The sequence below is a fragment of the Rhamphochromis longiceps genome, linkage group LG1, assembly GCF_057381845.1.
Source record: "Rhamphochromis longiceps isolate RC_006_pf linkage group LG1, R_longiceps_female_GT1.1, whole genome shotgun sequence".
NCBI lineage: Eukaryota > Metazoa > Chordata > Actinopteri > Cichliformes > Cichlidae > Rhamphochromis > Rhamphochromis longiceps.
Genome location: NC_140557.1, coordinates 15387199 through 15408539, shown reverse-complemented (window position 1 = coordinate 15408539; position 21341 = coordinate 15387199). Strand labels below are relative to the sequence as shown.

Below are 21341 nucleotides of genomic sequence, written 5' to 3'. Positions count from 1 at the left end.
GATGACATTTTCAGCTTTTTGAGACAGAAAAGGGAGGGGGGGATTTTTCTCATTGTGTAGGACGAGGTACAAGAGATTTTATTTTATTACCGAGTCTACAGTTCGATGCAGTCAGGTAGCTGTGGATGAAAACAAGAGCAGAAGATAGTGGACAGAACTGTGCTAACAGTGAAAAGACACGAGATGGCGACAATGCAGCACAGGCCCGACGATGACAGCGTTAGCAACGACCCCTGGCTGCTGCTGCCTGTGGGTGACAGTCTTCACAACATCTCCGGCAAGGTGTCAGATGTTAGTTTTTATCGTTCGGCCACCCTTTTCAGCCGTAAGTGTCATGTCTCTCTTCTGTGCCGTCGCTGTTTCTAATGTCAGCTGATTTACAAGCTAGCTCCTTTATGTAACGTCAACGTATGTGTGCGTTTCAAAGGTGATCTAATGTACTCTGCTTGCGCTAGCTGACGTTAGCTTAATAGCAACATGTACGAAAACCAATCTGTCACATCAGCATCAAGTATCGATAGCAAACGGGTCTAACTAGTTACTGCATATTAACAGTCTGTGGGTCTAACACAAACAGTTGGTTATAAGCTGTTCTCATTTTCGAGCAGTTTGGCGAAGCGGCACTAGTCCGCAATGAAGCGTAACGTTAACATCAAATCAAGTGTAACCATTGCCACCGAGCTAATTTACATTTAACGTGTGCTAGCCTGTCATCTAACCCATCTAATATTCGGTTAAATAACCAACTTACAATTGCTAATCAGCTAATTTTTACGAAGTCCGTGTCAAAACGGGAAGTGACTGTTCCTGTCTGCTGGCAGTTCATGTGCTCCACGTTATTTTATGTCTTGCCTGGATAACATTAGCTTAAATATCTGGGGGTATAATATTAACCAACTTGTCGAGCTAGGTTTAATTAGGTTAGCTGCTAACAACACATTGGTTAAAGCAGGCTCGTCCAACTCATTTTCACCTATAGGGCCACATATATACATATACACATCGCTAAGGCGACCCAGACCTGCTTTCCCCCCCATGTAATCCGATGAAAAACATATATTAAAAAACAAACAAACGAATAATTGATCAATAGGATGCGATACCTTTAAAAAGTAAATGCATTGCAGACCAAAGTTTATCTAAAAAATAAAAAAGGAACAAAACACTCACATGTAAAGTTTTGTATTTAGAACTATTTTATTGTGCTGTTTATATTTCAAACAATTCATAAAAAAAAAACTCTGGAAATACTTTTAACTTTCTATTTAGAAATAATACTAAGTAATAATTGCATCTTGATAAGCATATTGTCTTTATTTAGCACCTTCAAAAATAAAAAGGTTTACAGGACAAGCTAGGAAACAAACGACAAATAAAACACTTAAGAAAAGATAAAAGGGAAACGTGCAGCACAAACCTAAAGGGGAAATAGATGCAATTACAAATGAATAATAGGTAAAAAGCAAGTAGGTTTAAAAGCAAATAAATAAATTAATTAAAAATGATAACTCATAGTGGGAAAAGCTTGTTTATAAAAAGATGTCATTCAGAGGAATTTAAAAGATGACAGTGAGCTCGACAAACAGTGAGGTTCTTCTAAAGAATAGTTGTTCAAACAGAAAAATCTCTATTACCCTTGTTGATCTCAGCCGAAATTGTGGGATGGCCAGAATGGAGGTTATGATGAGGGGTGTGTAGTGTCAGAAGATCTGAAATATACTTCTGTACAAGCTCGGAGCGGGCCTTCTTAAAAAAACCTTAAAGTCCATTCTAAAATTATTAACCAACAGGTAACCAATGAACGAAACGAAATTATTACAATTCCATTGCAAATCTATCCAGTGGCCTGGGCTGGTCCCTAAAGTGTTTCAGTCGCAGGTCAAAGAGACTGCTCTGAACTGGAAAAGTGGCCAGCACTAATCCCCAACTTTTGGTGACTAGATGCATTTAGCTACATTGTATACAAAACCTATAGGTCAACATAATTGGCCATCTGCCTCCCCTGTCTCTATCACTGCTGCAGGTCTCATGTCTTTGCAGTGGTCCTTTCACAGGACAGGGTCTGTGTCTTCTTACACCTTTGTGTTTGTCCTTTTGGCTGAATTCCCTTTTCCGTTTGTCTTTCATAATTCATGGTCCCCCTGTGGAGTAAGGCCCAAACAAAGGAGGAGAGGATGGATGGTTTTATGGCTAAATGACTCAGTGGGAGAGGTGCATTAACAGATAGTGATTAAAAAAAAGGCAACTCTTGTTTTTTTAAACATCATCAGCTATCCATGTTTCTCTCTAGGCTGGTGATTGTTTTATCTTTTAATGCCTCAGATGTTTGTTTGAAGCATGAAAACATTAAGACCGTACATGGGCATTAACGCTGTATACCAAAGGGACATTCAGAGCTTTCAACAATTATGTAACAGCGCTGTTTGTGTCTCAGTGTGATTTTAAGGAGTTTTATTATTTTTAGAGATATTAAAGCACACTTTGTTTCCCATACAGAAGGTTTCTTTTCTTGATTAAATATACAGAGCGGATGCAACATAAAGACAGGGTGGTGCAGCATCCCATAGGATTTCACCTCTATCTGTAGAAAGCACATCGCGGTGCTGATTGGTTCACTCATGCTTCTTCTTTGTTACCATATTTTACAAACACGTCCATGAGGAATTTCATGGAAGAAGGGAATCAGAGTTATGTTTGGTGTGTCTATCCACGCATTCCCTTTTAACTCTCTAAATGTTTGGTCTTTGCCAGAGTAATGCAGAATTACAGGAAGAATAATTAGTGCTGCAGGAAACCAGGACAGCCTTATTCCACTGAGATAGGCTTTTATTAGCCATTTTGTTGAGGTTTGAGATTTTATCTTTCTGCTGAGTCAAAAAATGGTGAAAAATGTTGGTTGGTGACCAGAGGCAAAGTTGCTGCCCATCCAGTAATGCCTTAAGGGGCGCCATTTTTTTTTCAATTTATATGAAAATAATAAGAAATATGTGCTGAAAATTTCTTTTTGCTAGTCAGACTTTTTCTCTCGTAGTCAGTTTTTGCTCCTTATTCACACTTCCTGACTCTAGATCATCTAATAATGTCAATTTATCAGTACTTTTGCTCTGTGTGAGCTGTTTTCTCACAGTATTTGAATGCTGACCTCTTATGTTGACATTAGAGAGTATAGGTAATATCCAGAGATTGGTTGCATTGAGCTTGTAGTTGAAACGCGTGCCAAACAGGAAGGGTACGAAACAAGTATTAGTGGCTGTTTTGTTTGCAGACAATACTGTTATTTGTGGTCAAAACATGGCAAAGTAACAACAAATATACGAGTCACACATGCCTGTTTGTCTTGTTCCCGTCTAAACATGCATAAGCTAGTAAAACTAAGTCGCCTGCCACTGTACATCGATTCAGAAGTGCATACAACAATAAACCAGAAATCTGTAAAACGCTGTCAGAAAGGGGTCATTCTTTTGGGCCATTTGTAGTGTTACTATTCTTTGGATTTCTCTGCAGCTTGATTTGCCTCATATAGACCTTATATATGTTATGGGATTGGGATATTTATCCTTTATTCCATTTGTTCCGGCTCTTGTGTAAATGTTATTGTGTCTTTTCTATTCTCTTTTTCTAGTCTGCACTTGGTGTCTCAGTTGTTGTCCAATTTTAATTGGTATTTGAAGAACTGTCAGATTGTGAGATTTTTACACCTTAATCCTAATAATTTAGCATTTAAATCCCTAGTTGGGCATTTTTTTCTTTCTAGAGTTTTCTCATAGCTGAAACCCAGATGTCATGTTGTGGATCAAAACTGGTCACAGCACAAGGGCAATAAATGAACCATAGACAAACAAATTTGTAGTTTCCACATAGAGACCTAGAGGCTGTGTCTTACGAAGTGTGCGGTGTAGATCAGATTATTGTAATGAAGGAATTAAATGCAGCTGTATTTGTTTGGATGTCTTAATAACCAAATTATGTCATATTGTGAATGGACAGCAATGCGTCTTCTCTACGAACACACATTAGTGTTACCAGCTTTTTCATTAATTCATTTGAAAAATATATATATAAACAACAACTTTAAGCTGCATTTATCCAGGTCTTCGTTCATCTGTTGCATGGCAAAAATAATTTGTCAGGCTGTTAACAGGCACCCTAAGTCTGCTCCTCATGTCAGCATTATAAACCCAGTGATACATGAAGTCTGTTACCTCAGCAGGACGAGAAGCAGGCCCTGGAAGAGATCTTGAGTTCAAGCCACCCAGTGGCAGGACACATTTTTGTTTCTCTATTTAAGTTTTCAGCTTTTTCTGTCAGGTTTTTGTCTCTTAAAGGGAAAAGGGAGCAGTCTTCCAACTCATATCGTGTAATCGCTATGTAAATGAATGTATTTGTTTGTACGCATCTAATCTACCACCGTACACGTAGGTGTACACAGGAGTGTTGCATCTGACGCATTCCTGTTTAAGCCGTATGGCTTGTTTGAATCTTTGGGAATGATGACAAACTTGTTTGTGTCCATCCCTTTGCCGTTCCTCGCTTTCACTGTCAGTGGAGTTTAACATGGTCTCTGCTTCTTTAACTTTATGCCTATTCTCTGTCTTATCTCCTTTATCTCTGCAGGCTTGAAGAAGGGCTTGTTCCAAAAGGTGGCACTGGCCCTCAAACTCAAAGGTCAAGCATTGTTTGGGTGGAGCTCAATGGATCATGGTGATGAAGGTTAAAATTCTTTTCTTGTCCAACAAGTTCAACAAATTGGATGTGATGAACCAGTGTAGAGGTTCATACTGTGCAGAATTCAGTTGTTTTGTGTAAGAATTTCAGCTGATTTTTGATTTATCTTTATCCTCTTAGATCAGTTTGAGAGGGAGGGTGGAGCAATGTCACAGATTCAGGGGGGCGGGGTGGACCTCTGTGATAACCTACCCAACTCTGAAGCCCTCACTGCTCAAACCCGAAACCTCAATGAGACAAACACACTCACGCCAACTCAAAGTGTCTCTCTTTCACAAAATGGGGATGAGGGAAGATGTGGTTCCATCCAAAAAATCGGTCTTAACAACAATGAGAAGGAAGAGGAAATGGGACTGGGAAAGGAGGGATGCATAGGAAGAAACCAAGAGAAGGAAGAGGAAGATGATATTGATGAAGCGATGAAGGAAGACGATGACGAGGAGGAATCGGCGGAGTCGAGCTGTTTAAATCGCTGCCAGTCTCCAGACACTCCCATGACAGACTCTTCATATTCAGAAACTGGTAGGAGACTCAATGAGCTGCACACATAATCACAGAATCTTATTTCTGTTCCTGAGAACAGTGTCCTCAGCCTTCACCAGGAAGGCACTTCAGGTCTAAACAGGATTCATCACCGTGGAGGCATCACTCAAGTAAAATTGGTAACGCAGCTGCTGGAAGCAAGACTGTAGGCAGAGGGAGTGACTAAATGAAAAATCATAACAAAGAGGATACATTTTATTTATATTTTTATTTATGATTTTGCTGACATTAGTCTATTTTTACAGAATTTTTGTCTATCTACTGTTAAAAATTATTATTAAACTTTAAAATCTGGCCACACTAATGTAAGTCAATGTCTACTCCCAAAAGGTCAAATCACAGCCACTAGTATATCCTTCAGTTTGTTTAAAGAAGCTACTTAACAAATAATGAAAAAAATACAGAAATTCCAACATGTTAACAATCCAGGAATGCCTTTTTTTAAAAAAGTTATGCACGTAATTGATTTAAAAAATTCCAGTTTACAGTGTGACACACAAATTAAGTATTATAAAAAGTAGTTATTTAATTAGAAGTGTAATCTAGTTTGTTAAATGTTTTCCTGCCTACAATCTCAGCATGTAAATGCTAGGTGTGCAACACTTCTTCACAAATGCTAACTAAACACTCAGTAATATTAGTGTGTAGAGGCTGTGTTTGAAGTATTACTGCGTAACAATTCAAGAAGAATCCAGCGTTCTGCTCAGGATCAGGCTTACTGTTTAAATGCCTTTGGTGTAATGCATTAAGTGGTCAGCATATTGGATTGAGGTCAGTCTGTCTGGGGGTGATGATGTCATCGATCATGTAACTAGAAAAAGTGACTCAAGAAAGAGAACCTGAACAAATCTAATTGAGGGCGGCTGCATGTAGAGCGAGGAGGGTATCTGAGTAGAGGAATAAGTTAAGAGAAAGACAAAAGAAGTAGAAGACAAAATATTGAATCCCAAAATTGCTTAAATACAATAGAATAGATCAAATAAATAATGTTAAAAAATAGTATAATATATAAAATAAAACATGGCAATAAGGGTAACGCTACACAACAAGAGTTCAATTAAATAGAAAAATTAAAGGCAAGTAAAAGTAAAATATTAAATAAAATACAAAACTTGTGTGAAAAGTGTAGTCGAATACAGTAAAGTGAAATAAATCAAATGGCTCACATTAAACAAAAGGAAATAAGAACTCTGACATGTAAAAAACAAGCAAACAAAAAAACAAGCATATCAAATGGAAGATGACCTTAAAGTGGCTCAGAAAAACAAACTATGAAGTGTAGTAGACAGTGCCTTGGCCTTAACATTAGAGAATAGATGATCCTCTTCCAAATAGAGAGTAAGGCATAAGCACACTTAAAGTTTCTGCCACTGTCTGTGTCAAAACAGAGTAACACCACTTGATAGCTCACAAGTTCACTCCTGTTCACTCCTGCATTGGCGTACACACACATGCTGCAAACACACAAACAGCTGTGTCGGCAAGCCACTGCAAAACTGTGAGCTTAGCACAGCTCCCATATTTACATTTGTGTGTTTATTGGTTGTAAGCCTTAAGGCCTGCTAGCAGCCAGCATTGACTTATCTACAACTGTGTGTGTGTGCGTGCGTGCGTGTGTGTGTGTGTTCATGCACTGATGGAATAATAACAGGGATAATATATTGCCATAATGTATTTGTATTATGTAAATTGTGGGGAAACAGTCTGTTTATATAGTTGCTTTGTAAGGATATAACAGTTCCTATAATGTCAATCATTAAATTTTAAGATGAAGACTCAGTAAATAAGATAATATGGTTGTCTTTAGAGTTAGAATTAAGATTAGGGAAGAAGTCATTAGGGTAAGTCTCAAGGAACTTAATGTCTTCTGAAGTGATTAAAATATGACTGTGGTTATATACTCATAATCAGTTTGCTTCTCTGGAGGAACGTGTTGATTTTAAATTTTTTTACACACTGGCATATTTGCAGTTCCTCAGTAATTGTCTGTTTTCCTCTTATCTTTCTTCCTGTTTGCTAATTTCTTTATTTACATCCACAGGGAGCCTGTTGGAGAATCCTTATCCTTTTAGTCCTGGAACCAGTCCAGAGCCTACATCCCCAGTCATTCCAGCGGGCAGTCCAGAAACCGTATATCCCATCGGTTCAGTGGAATCGATCCAGAATGATGCTGAAATGGACACTCGTATGTCAAAAACTGGATCAGGTGCCTACTCCACGGCGTCTATCACCTGCACACATGGATCTGCTTTCAGTACGGGGCCGATGGATTGTACATCGCAAATATTAACCTCAGGCACTGAGCCTACATGTGTCACAGCAACTACTAAAATAATAGCAAAAAATACAAACTTCACTACAGAACAACTTACCTCATCCACGGAGCCTGCCTTAAACTGTGGGCCAAAAGGTGCTAGAGGGTCTACCGGTTCACATGCAGGATATAACACCTCAGCTACAGAGACATTTACGTTAACTGAGTTAGCAAAGTTTAACACTTCCACTGCCTCATCCGCTGTGAGTGCATCCCAAGAGCCCCTCAACTTCACCATGGGGATTACAACTACTGGAACAGACTCCACCTCCATCACAGGACCTTCATTATCAAATCAGGAATACATTACCTCCACTCCAGTGGCCACTTGTTTCTCAGTTCCCGCTTGTGCCTCAGGATCTATTCCAGGCTGTGCTCTGTTGGAGTCCCTTGAGCAGTTGGCACAAAGAGGAGATGACAGCCACCTTCCACAGTCCCTTCACCAGGTACTGCAAACACTACTGCCACTTACATCACTGATTGCGTCTCATTTGAACTCACTGCTCTTAAATACTTTGTTGCTTTCTCTCATTCGAGTCTCTCTAAACTTTTGCTCTCACAGTTGTTAATAAATCACTCAACCTCATAATTGCAGTGGCACTTTGTACCCTAAAGCAGGGGTGTGTTCAGTGACACACAAACTAAAATTCAGGTATGCATTTAAGTACACTAAAAAGCTTCATGCACACTAGATAAACACACAAATCCTGAGTGTTTCTATCTTCATAGATGCTCCCTCACAGACCTGCATGATTGAACATGCGGCTCCTGAGGGTGTGTGAATGTTTGAATATTTCTGTCAGTTTGATTATTAAATATCTCTAAAAGGCACACCCAGCCTATTTTTACTTCCAGGCAAACAGGTGTCTACATCTGCGTTCACACATTCACTGGAGCCTCAAACTTTTTTAGACATCACTTCTTGGCAGTTGCAGTGAAGAAGCAGGTGGATCAAACATTAAGTGGCCTTTACCCTGCTAGTTACATAGTCCAAAGTTTGAGACTGATCACGCCCGTGTACGAATGGATCAGGTAAAGGTCAAAACCATTCACAGTGAGTAAGTGGGGACCATTTGTTTTGCTTCCTATGAACAAAACAAACAAAAGCAGGTGCAGCAGATTTATATAGCAAAACAAATATCAGCTACTTACATCACCCGTATGTTTCTTACTTCTCCAGATATCGGGGCATCTGGTGAAGTGATAAACTCGGTTTTTGTCATTTTCATCACTACTGCTTTGATCTGTTGCTCGTGCTGAGGCTGCTGGCTTGTGGCTGTTTCTGAGCTTTGGATAGCTTTCCTTTGATAGCCTCTTTAGTCTGATTAGGTTTGTTGGTACGAACGTTATTGTGGTGGTTGCCCTACACCTTAGTTTCGTGAACTTTGTGTCTTCGCTTACAGTGAAGAGCTTCCACAACATGTTAGTAGATGACTGTGAGTGTGTACACGACAATCACACATAAATGAAAGGGACTAGCATGCCATTGGACACGTGAGGCTGACTGGCCGATCAGCAGTCAGGTCTGAGAATGCTCAGAATCTGCAAATTCAGGTCATTTGTTGGTCAATCAGGGCATCGCTACCCCTTTGGACTTGCTATGGAAAAGTTCTTAGGCTTTTCATGGGCGAGCTCACACTTAATGTCACTTCATTCATGAGCACACACCTTTTGTCTACATTACAAAAATAACACCCACTGGGAAAATGATTATAGAAGTTACTATTTTAAACATCTTAAATTTGTCTTTGTTCAATTTATAAACTATAAAGCCGCTCAAAGTTTTAGCTGCTGATTAAGATAAAACTGGATTGGCAAACTGAAAGGGCGCTTGAAGAGTGCAGTACTCCATTAAGTCATTTACCCTATCCCATAATTCTAAAGAGCAATATCTAGTGTTGCCACAATGGTCATGCGCCACTTTATTGGTTTTTGTGTTGCCCTGCTGACAGATCAACAGAATTACTAAAGGGGAACATACTCTGGCTTTGTTGGGGAGGGACAAATGGAGGAATGGCATAGCAAACATGCCTCTGTAGTGGGAGATTTACATCATTGGTGGTGTAAAAATGAGGGAGGGAGAGAAAGGCTGGGGTCATGAATGACTGCCAGCTTTGAAACCAGTGTCATTAGCATAAATATGAATTGTAGGACAACAAACAGAAAAGGAAAGCAGCGAGCAATGAGGAGAAACAAATGAGGCTCAAAGTCTAAAGATGACTGTGTGTGTGTTAACCACAGAGAAACATCCTTGGAGTAATTTCTAGACAGTCCAGTATATGTATAATCTTTAAACGCTCTTTGTTTGCTCACAAAGTAGAACAATGAAAACTTAAGGAGAAGTATATTTTAATTATTTATGTCAGTGAATATGTTATATATTAGTCATAATTGATGCGGGGACAAATAAATCCATTTTAAATTGATCCGTATTTTTGGTGCAACGGATGGTTATTTGCAGAAGAGACTGGAAACAGCTTTAAGCTCCTCTTGTATCTAAACCATCCCGGCACAGTTACCTAGAAAAGGTCACTGAGTCGTCACCACCCCGCACTTCATTAGAAATGCGAGAGCTTTTTGTGCCCTCCTTTCCTCCTCCTCCTCTCGCGCTCTCTCTTTCTCTTACACACTTCTCCTGTTCTGTTATCAGCTGAACAAGAGACACTGAAAAGAGGTAGAGTGTCGACCATGGTCTCTCGTTTTTTCTCCCTTGCTGTTTTTCTTTTCTCTCTCATTTTCACTCACTTGTGTGACTGACCTAACAGCTTACTTTGTTGTGTGTCACAAAGAGCAGATTATATGTTTTTCTTCAATGGCATGGTTAATGATTATAGAATTTATTGCTGCAGTAGAAGGACAGCTCTGTACTGTATTGTGTTTCTAAATTGCATATTTGTATAATTTTTTTCTAGTTTTCTATATGGAAATTTTTGACACTTGTGTCATGTTGAGGAATCCCTCTACGTGAGGATTAGTTTCAGTCTGGTTTTAAACCTTAATTTAACCTGTTTCCTCAACATGCACTTTATTAAAAGCTGTAATCTCTCTCTCTACAGATTGCTGAGGCCTTTGTCCTTCATGGAGATTGTATCCTTGTGGTCCTGTTGGTGTGTTGATGGGGTGGCCAGGTTTTATTTTGACTTGTGCAAAATGTTTCTCACACTTTTCTCCTGTGTGCTTCTTGCCTGCTTGTCCGGGCAGATGTGACTCAACAGTAAGAAGGAAGGAAGAGACAGATTAAATGAGGCAAAAATGAAAAGAGGAAGTGTGGAGGAATCAGAGTGAAATCGTGCTTAAATCTGAGCTGGCTTTCAAAGAAAGCCTCAAGGTTTACGAGGTAGATAAACACAAAGAAAGATTAGCTCTAAATTTTAAACTTCAGTCGCCTTTCATGACATGACAAGAAAAATGTAATGCTGGAAGAATATTCTTTTCAGAGAAGGACAGATGAGTTTTTACTAGTTTCCATTTTTGCATTGTTTTTTATTTATGAATAAATGGGAAGTCTTTCACCATCTTTCAGTCTTTCATTTAGTAATTATTTTTTATTGACCTCAGTCTGCTGCACATGCAGCTCACACATTTGAAGTGGGAAATCCCAAATTCTGAGTCATAATTTTCAATGGGAACACCCACTCGGGTCAAATTTCCCACTCATGAAGTTATAGCATCTCTACCAGCCTCCCAACTTCACAATTTAAGAACAGCATGGACAGTAGTAAAACTTGTCATCTGGGCTACCATTGCTGTGTATTTGTGCCTCTTCAAAGAAACCGTATACAGAGCACTGACCAGGCTCTACCTGTCAATGTGCTGCATCCAAGTTTCTAAGCACAAACATACGATAGAGTTAGAAAAACTATAGCATTGTAAGTTTTCTAATTGGCTGATCATTTTTACGCTAGTGCATGACGCCATAAGATTTTTGAGGGATAAGAAGAGCACTTTTAGTTTAAAAAAAAGAAGAAGAAGAAGAAGAAGAAAGAAGCAAGTTTCGCCACGTGTCAGCCATTTTTATGCTTTTTTCTAGTTATTGAAGCATTTGTGAAATGACTTTAATTTCAATGGTCGCTGTGATATAAAACAGCATATTCAGAATTCAGAATCATTCAAACCTGATTAAAAACCACTTAAAAATTTTTTTGCTAATTTTGCAGCAGTGGAACTTCTACTATTACTACAGTTTAATTTCAGGATTGTTTGAGTGTCAAGTCTGTATTTTATAATTATGTTTTCTTCATTTTCTTGTCTTTTTTTTTTTTTTGCTTACTCATTGAAAATACTCGTTATGGTTGCTTATTATTGTAGTGGTTCATTGTGCAGACAGTTGGCCTGTTTTTCAAGACGTGGACTGAATAAGTTCCATATAGCACATATACACAGGGAATACTTCACCGACAGAAAACTCAAAAATGCACTTGGAGTCAATGACGATTGAGTGTCAAACAGTAAGAGGAAGATGAAAGGCAGAAGAGCATGACTGAGAAAGAACTGGAGGTTTAATCTGATGAAAGATACACAGTGGGAGGGAAAACCAGAAAGTGTCAAAGAGTAGGGAAGCCAGCTTAGCTATGTCATGCATGTATAGAGGGTTAGTTAGAAAGAGAGAGAGAGAAAGCATTGAGCCACGTCAAAGAAGGATTGTGTTTTCGCTGCTCATATCCATAAACATGAGACAGAATCGTGCACTGCGTTCCCCCTCTGTCTCTCGTGGCCTTCCTCTCCGTCCTCGTCTCTCTGTCTCTCTGTCGTCCTTTTTTTCCCCCAGAAATACCCTTTTGTCAACTCTAATGGTTTTCAAACAGATAGCCACAAGAGTTTAAAAGTTACTGCAATTTTCAGCGTTCCCAGTGTGGTGTGATGATGTGCATGTGCGGAATTTTGATTTACTTATTTTTTACATTTCTTAACCTGTGGTGTTCAGACCAGCGGGCGTTATGGTGCATCCAGCTAGAGAGAGACTATCACCAGAGAGTATTGGATAACCTGAATGCACTTCAGCAGCAGTGGGGTAACACACAACGCACACACCTGTTGACCTGTAGGGTCATGCTAGTAATAAACACTTTCTTCAATCCTAAGCATCAGGGAAGAAGCTGTAATAAAGTAGTGCTCATAATGTTTAAAAATGAACATGGAGACATGCAAGGTTGCTGTATTACTGAATATTGTGTTTGTCACTGCATGCATCAACACGCATGCTTAAAACAGCCTCACAGTATGATTTAAAGTCCTCATAAGAACAGGTCTTGCCACTCAGGAGCCATGTTGGTAATGCCTCTGAGCAGTGCTTTAGGCAGACTCATCTAAAAAAAAATGGGAAGAGAGCTGTAATTTAAATTGCCGTCTTTTTAAATTTAAATCTGTCTCATTTCACTAAAGTATTTAACCTTTTCGAAAGACTTAGCTTCTCTAACGTGTAAGTACACTTATCTGCATATCTAATACAATATGGTGGATTGTACAGAAGTGAAGAAGGTTCTTGAAAGGGAAGCAAAACATCTTCATGAACATTTAAAAAAAAAAAGTCCAGTTGCCCTCAACCTAAGCACTGAAGAGTAGGCACACATGTGTCCTGGTTGAGCTGAGCAGGAGCATTGTCTGTACTGTCATGAAATCCAGGAAACTTCAGTCATATACAGTAATACATATTTAATATAGATTCAGTCACCATAATATCAAGTCACATGTAGAGTTATAAGCCGGTTTTTATTTGTTTTCTTACATAGCATATATTGCTAGTAACACGCTGGTACTAACTCTATCTCTGTGTGTTCTTCCATCTTAGAGAGTCAGTTTAAAACGACGCCCTCTGACCTGGCAGCTCAACATCTGGACAGTCTTAAACACATTTGCCAGACACACAATCGGTCAGTATGCACTTCTTTTCATGATATTTGTATTTTTAGCTTCGTCTTTGATGTCATCTAAACTAGGTGTTCTGTTTAGAACTACATCAGCCCTGATTGATCTAGTCAGCTAAGTCTAGACGATGCAATGATGTCACAAAAACTCAATAACAACACAGCCAGTACACGCAGTACAATTCACAATACAATTATCAGTTGATTCCAAATCAAATTCCAAATCAGAGGCGCAGACATTATTATCGTCTGCGCCTCTGTGATAATGAGTGTGTGTTTTGTTTGAGTTCTTTTTTTATTAGCGGAGGACTGTGTAAAATATGTCCTGCAGTGCTATTGGCTCATGTAAGTGTCCCTCACCAGAGAAATGAAACCCCTTCTTGCTGTTTAGTTTTTTACTCAGAGTAGAATGCTTGCAGGACACACAGCCTTTTACATTATATGACTGTGTATATACGTGTCTGCTTGAATCACTATGAGCATGAATATGTTAGTGTGTGATGTGCACTGCAGTGATAGATAAAACATATGGCCCCTGTCCGCTGCTGCTGCACTTTCAGACATTTGAGCCATCACACTGCTAGGGTTTCACTCTGCTTAACACACACACACACACACACACACACACACACACACACACACACACACACACACACACACACACACACACACACACACACACACACACACACACACACACAGAAGAACATGCAGTATTACACACAGAAGAACATGCAGTATTACTAACACACGTTGTAATAGCAAGGGAAATGTGTCCAGGCTAATATTAGACTGAGAGTAGAGAAGGGTCATCCGTATTTTGCGTTTTCATTTACTAAAAACAAGAACTAATCGTCAGTGCTCCTTTGTTTCTCTCCTTTTTTTTAATAGACCAAGGAGTAGAGATGCTGAGGTAAGACGTGTAATTTTTGGTATGTGTGTCAGTGACAGGTAGTGAATGTGCAAGTTATGTATATTTTGCACAGACTGAGCGATATCAGTGAAATATCCATTTTATGTATTTAGGGCGCACATTGTCGTGTTCTGTGTTTAATTTGTAAAATTGATAAAGAATACAATGTTAAATAAAGTTACAAATTACACGTGTATTATTTTTTTAATAAGAATTTGTGTATGCGGTTTCAAATAGTGTGCTTCTCTGAACTTCGTGAGAGCTGAATTTGAGGAAGTTGGTGCTCTGCATTCATGTACGTCAGGTCAGTGACTATTAGCTGCATGGTTATAATTTAACTTGAATGCTGTTTGGTATTAAGCTATGATATGAATAACCACTGTTATGTTGCTAGTGGCTCTCTTTAAATTCTCTTTAAAGTATTATTCTCAACTTACTGTTGTGTTACTAATAAGACATTAGGGTAAAGTTTGGCCTAGTTTTAATTTTTTACTGTGTGAATTTCAAAAAGTGTGTGTGTGTGTGTGTGTGTGTGTGTGTGTGTGTGTGTGTGTGTGTGTGTGTGTGTGTGTGTGTGTGAGACACATACAAGTGTTTCTATCATACAAGTGTTCCCATTGTTAGGATTTCCTTTCTTCCTCAAACATTATGAAAGCAGATTAAATTGTAGAAGCAGAAATCTCTATTCTGCTTCTACTGTGTTTCAAAAGGTCCTAGGAATTAATTTAAATTTAAAAACCGTCATTTCCAAAGTATTGACATCATCCTATTGAAAAGAGAGAAACTGGACATAGTTGCGATTGTGACACACTCAAACAGGAGATACAATGCAAGGATGAAAATGTTGTTATCAGATCAAGAAAACCTGTTTAGTGTAGCTGTTGTTGAATTCTTATTGAAGAAACAATTACTCTAAGGTAAAAAGTCAGATACAAGGAGCTTCCACTTCAGTATACACTTAAAGTCTATTCTTATTTATGAGTATTTATATTAGTTTATTAGAGGCTTTGGGTTGGTCTTAAGTTGGTTTTAAGTGTGTTACTGATGCCTGGTTTTATTCACTTCTGTTAAAACTGTGTTCTCTGATGCAGACCATCAGGTTGAAGGAGGGATGGAGCAAAGAGCTGAAGACACCTCTTGTTCAGTCATGCCCTCCGTTAATTTGACTGATGGTCTCAGTTCCCCTGAGATCTCCGGCAAGGACAGGGAACACCCACCAATGGAGTCAGAGGGGAGAAATGGTTTCCATGGATCTCAGCTCACTGATGAGCAAGGCAATGACAGAGAGGGAAGAGAGGCAGAAGGAGGGGCAGGATGCACCATTTCAGGAAACGGGCTGCACCCCTCTACAGCTGAAGAGTTGGATCAGTCCAAACCTGCAGAGCAGCAGGGACAAGATTTAGGTCCAGCACAGGAAACAGAGGCAGAAGAGCAAGAAGAGGGGGGTGACGTGGAAGAGGCAACGGAGGCTTTGGAAATGGAAGATGAGGGAGAGGAGGAAGAAGGGGAAGAGAAGAAAAGGGAAGGGGTGTCCTCCGTGAGTCAGAAAACTCTCCCAGTAGAGACTGTGTGCAGCGGGGCAGAGGTGGAGATACAACAGCTGTATCAGGATGCCCGAGCTCAGGAGAGGCTACATGTGGAGACGCAGGTATATATGATTTTGGCTACTTAAGACTCACTTCATTTAGCTTTAACATATTTTTATTACATATATTTAAAGAAACAGTTAAAGGAACTACACAGTTCAGTCAGTATCTGTTATTAATATTATCTAGGAGTTCCTTCTTTGGTTGCTAAAATGTATCACTGTTAAAAGGCCCAGTCAGTACCTGTTTTCTTCCGTTGATGAAGTTTGCATTGCTTTTGGTACTTTGTGTTGGCCAATTCAGTTTCAATAAGATCAAACATAAAAAAAAACATAAACAAACAAAAAAAACCCATAAAAACCTGTTTTAAAGCAAATGCAGCCTCCTTTGTCTTTGTTTATGGGGACAATAGTATTCAAAAACGAAAGCAAATGGAACAGTTTTCACTGCTTTCATAGGACTCAGTCAGTGTTACAGCAGAGTGTGTTACACCAGAGAGCAGAGCAACAAAATGGATTACAGCTTCATAACTGTATATTGACATTTAAGTTATATCTGTATCCTATTACTGCAGGAGAGCACTAAAGCCTCCCTGCACCACGAGGTAACCCTTCCTCACGAGGCTCACATGAAGCAGCCGGAACCACATGCAGAGATGAAGGAAGTGGAAGAGGAGGAGGACTATGATCTAGACCAAGCTGACATCATTAGAGAAGCTCCCTCTTTGGATGCAATGGCAAAACTCATCACTGTAGAGGAGGTGAGTACATGTTGTTAGTAGATTCACTATTTCCTTATGTCTTCGGTGACTGTGCATGGACTGTATATTAAAGATGGACATGGCGAACATCAAATCACCCCCTGCTTTTTGAAATCTTGATTTGATGAAACCAGCGCTGAGCAAATTTGGATAACAGTGTGGTGTATTATAAGCATCAGTTAATGCTAGCAAGTTTAGTTTGATAGAATGTACAGATGCATTGCACACATACAGATGCCTTTGTACATTAGGTTATGTAGTATACAAATGTAATGTTGGCATTTAACTTAAATTGGATAATTCTTGGACACTCTGTTAGTCCAATAGGATGAAAAGAAAGGCATGTTATTGTCATGTAATTCCTATCATTCAAATCAGCAACTTAACTTCTCCCTAAAGGCTGAATTTAAAAAATGCATCTGTGTTCAGTCTTATTAAAGGTTAAATTAGGTGGAAACACCAGGCTGTAAACAGATTTTGTCTGCTGGACATTTTACATTCTCGTCTGTGTGGATTGACTCAGTTTGTGTTTGCCCTTCTAGGCCCTCCATTGTCAGAGGCATGTTGCTATGTTGAAACAAAGCTAATGCCATTGCCTAACCATTACTGATACCCGTGATGGATTTATTTTGTTGATGTGAAACCCAGTTTGACATTTAACTACTCTCCACCAAGAAAAAAACAGAGGCAGTAGTGAGGGCAACACCTTGTTATGTTTTTTTAGTTTGATTTAATACAATGTCTTTTTGTTCCAGCGCCAAAAATAATGCATATAAAAATAAAAACTGCTTATCTGTGGGGGTGATATGAAATGAGACATTTATCATTCATGGCAGAATTGTAACATTTGACCTACATGAACCACACCCTTTTGGATGATATAATTATTACCTCGTCGATAAGCACAACTGCTGGATGAAAATTAATTTGCCACTGTAATCTGTATTTGAACAGCTTTTGCACTGTACTTGGCAACATCTAAGCTCTAATGTGCTTAACTTCTGTCACAAGGAAGCACTGACAAAAAGGTTCAAAACTCAGCACTGCTGATTGTGTGGTGTGCTGCCACCTGGTGGACATGGCTGGTGTGGTGCACGCTCTGTAAGACTCAGTCTGAGAGTATGAAAAGATTTAATGATGTAAATATAAGTTGTGCTTATACTGATTGATGTGTCTACCCAGGCTAACATTTCTGGTTGTTCTTATGTTTCTCAGGTATCACCCGCCTCTGGCCTTGTCTCCATATTAAAGAAGCGAAAGGTCTGCGTAGACGACGTGAGTGCTTCTTCTAGCTCAGACCCTCGACCTGAGAAGCCCACTGCCAAACGACGTGTCCGCTTTAAAGTTCCTGATGACCACTATGAGCCTGGTATGTTTTTTGTCTTTTATTGTTGACGGTTAAAGTTTCGTATCGCTCTATAAACACAGAAATAGTGTAAGAGAGCAGTGGCTGCATTTCTAATACTGGACAGGTTAAATTACACCAGCTGTGGCAGTCCATTGTGAGAGTGTTTAAAATAGTTGACGAATTCCAGCAAATTTCCAGCACACATTAATCCTGTGTATTTATCTCTATAACTCTCTGTATCTCTTTCTCTGTAGATGTCGGCAGTGGCGACTCCTGCCTGCTCCTCTTCCTGCTTTGCCTGGTTACTGTTTTTATCAGTGTGGGGGGCACCGCCCTTTACTGTGCTTTGGGCGATGCCCAGTCTTCGGTCTGTCAGGACTTCTCCAGAAATGCAGACTTCTACATTAATCAGATACAGCGTGGGATAGCTCAGATCCAACACTGGTTTGCTCCTGGGTCATAGCAGAAAATGTGGAGCCACTGACCTTAGTGTTTATCACTGTAGGTTCAATGTAGTCTCTGCTACTTCCTAAAACAATGTTTTTGTGGTCATGGTGCCAGGCAGTCACTATTTATCTGTTATTTATCTGTTATTTATCTGCGGAAAGTGACTGTTATTGTCTGAACATCTATATCAGATACAGCTGGCGTTTCTAAGCCTGCTCCACTGCATTTTTAATGCTCTGTGACTACAGATCCAGAGTTCACTCAGTCATAGGTCGAATGTCTCTTTAAAACACTAGATTGAAAAGGTGATCAGACAGAGTGAGACTGCAAAATAAAGTTGTCAGTTTTATTTCTGAACAGAAAAATAACTGAACTGCAGCCCTTCACAATCTTTTCCAAATTAAATATGTACTAATTTATCAAGCTAAAAATAAAATTGCAGAGAGCTAGAATACTTCCATTTAAAAATTACTGACAGATAATCAACCATGACTGGATACAAACTTGCTCACACTGCTCTCCCAAAATCAGTTCCCTGAGACACGTAACACATGTAAATGTAAATATTGCATAGACACACATGCAGTTTGTTAACTAGGGAGCACATAGATGCCCTCGACACACTGCACAAATGGGAAGAGGCCCAGTGGGTATTTTTAATAACATTGCAACCACTGCTGTTGCTTTTATTCTTTTATTCTTTCTTTCTTTCTTTCTTTTTTAAAATTTTATCAAGAACAAATTTTTCTGTGGTCTCCTACTTGGAATGAAATCTTTACGTCTTAATTATGTCTTAAAGTTTTGAATGAATGTATAGATATTTGAATATTGTCAGAAAATATGCTGAGAGGAAGGGGTATTTTGGTATTTGTCATAACTGAGCTGCTAATGGGAAACAGTCACATCAACTATGTTCTATTAGGAAAATGGCATAAATCAGTCAAAAAAATGACCCTCCGACCCCCCTCACATGTCCTTTTTATTGCATTGACTTTAGTGTATTTAAATGAAGGGTAAGCAAAATGTTTGCCTTCATGCTATGAATGAAAAATGTAGATATATATTTTCATGGGTTGAGTCCTGCATCTTTGTTAGCTGTGCAGCTTTCTATTTCTCCCTGTACATATTTGATGTGGTTGTCCTGTTGCCACCCTCTTCTGTGTAAAATACCAACAGCGGGTTAACAGTGAGCAGACATCAGTTTGCGGACTTAATTGAGGCAGATCTGTCACTGTGTAGCACATGTACAGAAACACAGTGCGCCTCTGTACATATTGTTGAATGGATGTCTAACTTGTTGCACATAAGATCGGTACAATTTTTTTTTTAAGATATTGCAATATTTCTACAGGCATTATTCTCTCAGTTCTAAATGCAGACTTGATTTAATAAAACAAAATATCCACTAAATATTTGCACAGACCACTTGAACAGAAAACACTCGACTGCTAAGTGGGTGTGGAAATATTTAAGTAAACAAGGAGACCTTTTTATAATTATGTGGAAAACAATAATTGCTCAGTGTATGTAATTTGTTCAGGCCTTGGTTTTGATGGGATCATATGAAGCACTGTCTGCCTGTGTGTTTTTAGGGATTCTGGGCATCACGCTCTGTTATTTTTTCAGGGGTTTTTTCCCCTTATCTTCCAAAATAACTTAACTACTCTCAGTCTTCCGTAATAGTCCACTAGATAACATTTTTGCCATTTCATTTGATGACTTTGAGTCCTGGTTTGACATGGAGAGAAATTTGTGAATGAAACCAACCCTTTATTCTCACACCAGTGCTTTAACTCTTATGTTCTGCTCATTGTAAAGCACATTTTAGTCTTACTGAAATCAGTTTTACAGCTTAATTTCAATTTTGCCTTGTTATTTCAATGTGTACATGCAATGTTTGGTGTTTTGTTTATTGGCTGTTTTTCTTTTTGGTTATTGTAGTAGTGGATGCCATAAAAGTCCTGGAAAAACCACATATCCTAAAATCTTTTCAGGAAGTGAAGAAAGCAAATCTCTGTTTAAGGCGGACAATTCGATTCCTACCTTACCTATGCATCCCTAATAGACAAAACAATACTCTCTGTCCTTTATGTCACTCACAAAACCCTGATGATTGATTTTTAAGGATATGGGGATATTTTTCCAGGACACAGGGGGTAGCAGACTCACTCTTGTTTTTATTTGCACATGTCATCTGGCTGGTTCAGATGATGATCACTCAGAAACCATCTTATTTAATCTTTCAGATGAGTTTAATTATTTATAATTAAAATAAAATTAGGGATTTCATGTGTAAGTGGCTAAGAGAAACAAATGCATCTTTTTCCCCTCCATGTTGTCAGCTTGCATCAGATTACCTGATTCCACAGAAAAATGTATTCCCAAATGCTTCTGAACACCATCATCTAGGCCGAAGATTGTTTCTGTTTTTATTATTTTGCCCCGCAGTTTGTCCTACTGCTGTCAGTATCACCTTTTTGATGCAACGATTGGTACAGATGTTTCATCTGTAAGCATGATATGAATAATCATGTCTTTTTTCCCCTGTTGGTTTTGCAGAAAAATCTTATAAAACAGATGAATGAAATTCCACAGTTCTGTGCATGAATTTTGTCCCACTAAAAACATTTTTATGGATCATTTGAGTCTCTTATTTTATTCTCACAGATTTTTGTTTTTGTTTAAAAACAAAGAACATCTCTTCCTTGTTAGCCCACATGTTATATTCATTTAAAAGAGTTTTTATGAGAGCTTCCATTTTTGGCTTCTTTTTTAAGGAGAACAACAAAATGCTAGTGTGCCAGATGTGGTGAAAGTTTCTCCATTTCAATAAAATAACTA

At 38.8% G+C, this 21341-nt stretch overlaps 1 protein-coding gene across 2 annotated transcripts; it reads left to right on the top strand.

Annotated features, from left to right (window-relative positions):
* The first annotated feature begins 231 nt into the window (after window positions 1–231).
* On the top strand, window positions 232–21341 carry cnsta (consortin, connexin sorting protein a). Of its 2 annotated transcripts, none has more exons than XM_085397107.1 (13): window positions 232–325; window positions 4615–4710; window positions 4846–5247; window positions 7310–8028; window positions 10639–10669; window positions 12507–12593; window positions 13371–13452; window positions 14338–14359; window positions 14597–14654; window positions 15451–16007; window positions 16520–16705; window positions 17921–18074; window positions 18308–21341. In XM_085397107.1, the coding sequence occupies exons 2-13, from the start codon at window positions 4692–4694 to the stop codon at window positions 18514–18516; spliced, it is 2526 nt and encodes an 841-aa protein (XP_085253233.1). In that variant the 5' UTR covers window positions 232–325; window positions 4615–4691; the 3' UTR covers window positions 18517–21341. The 2 variants fall into 2 exon arrangements, with proteins under 2 accessions (XP_085253233.1, XP_085253149.1); XM_085397023.1 differs by having other exon boundaries at window positions 14597–14663.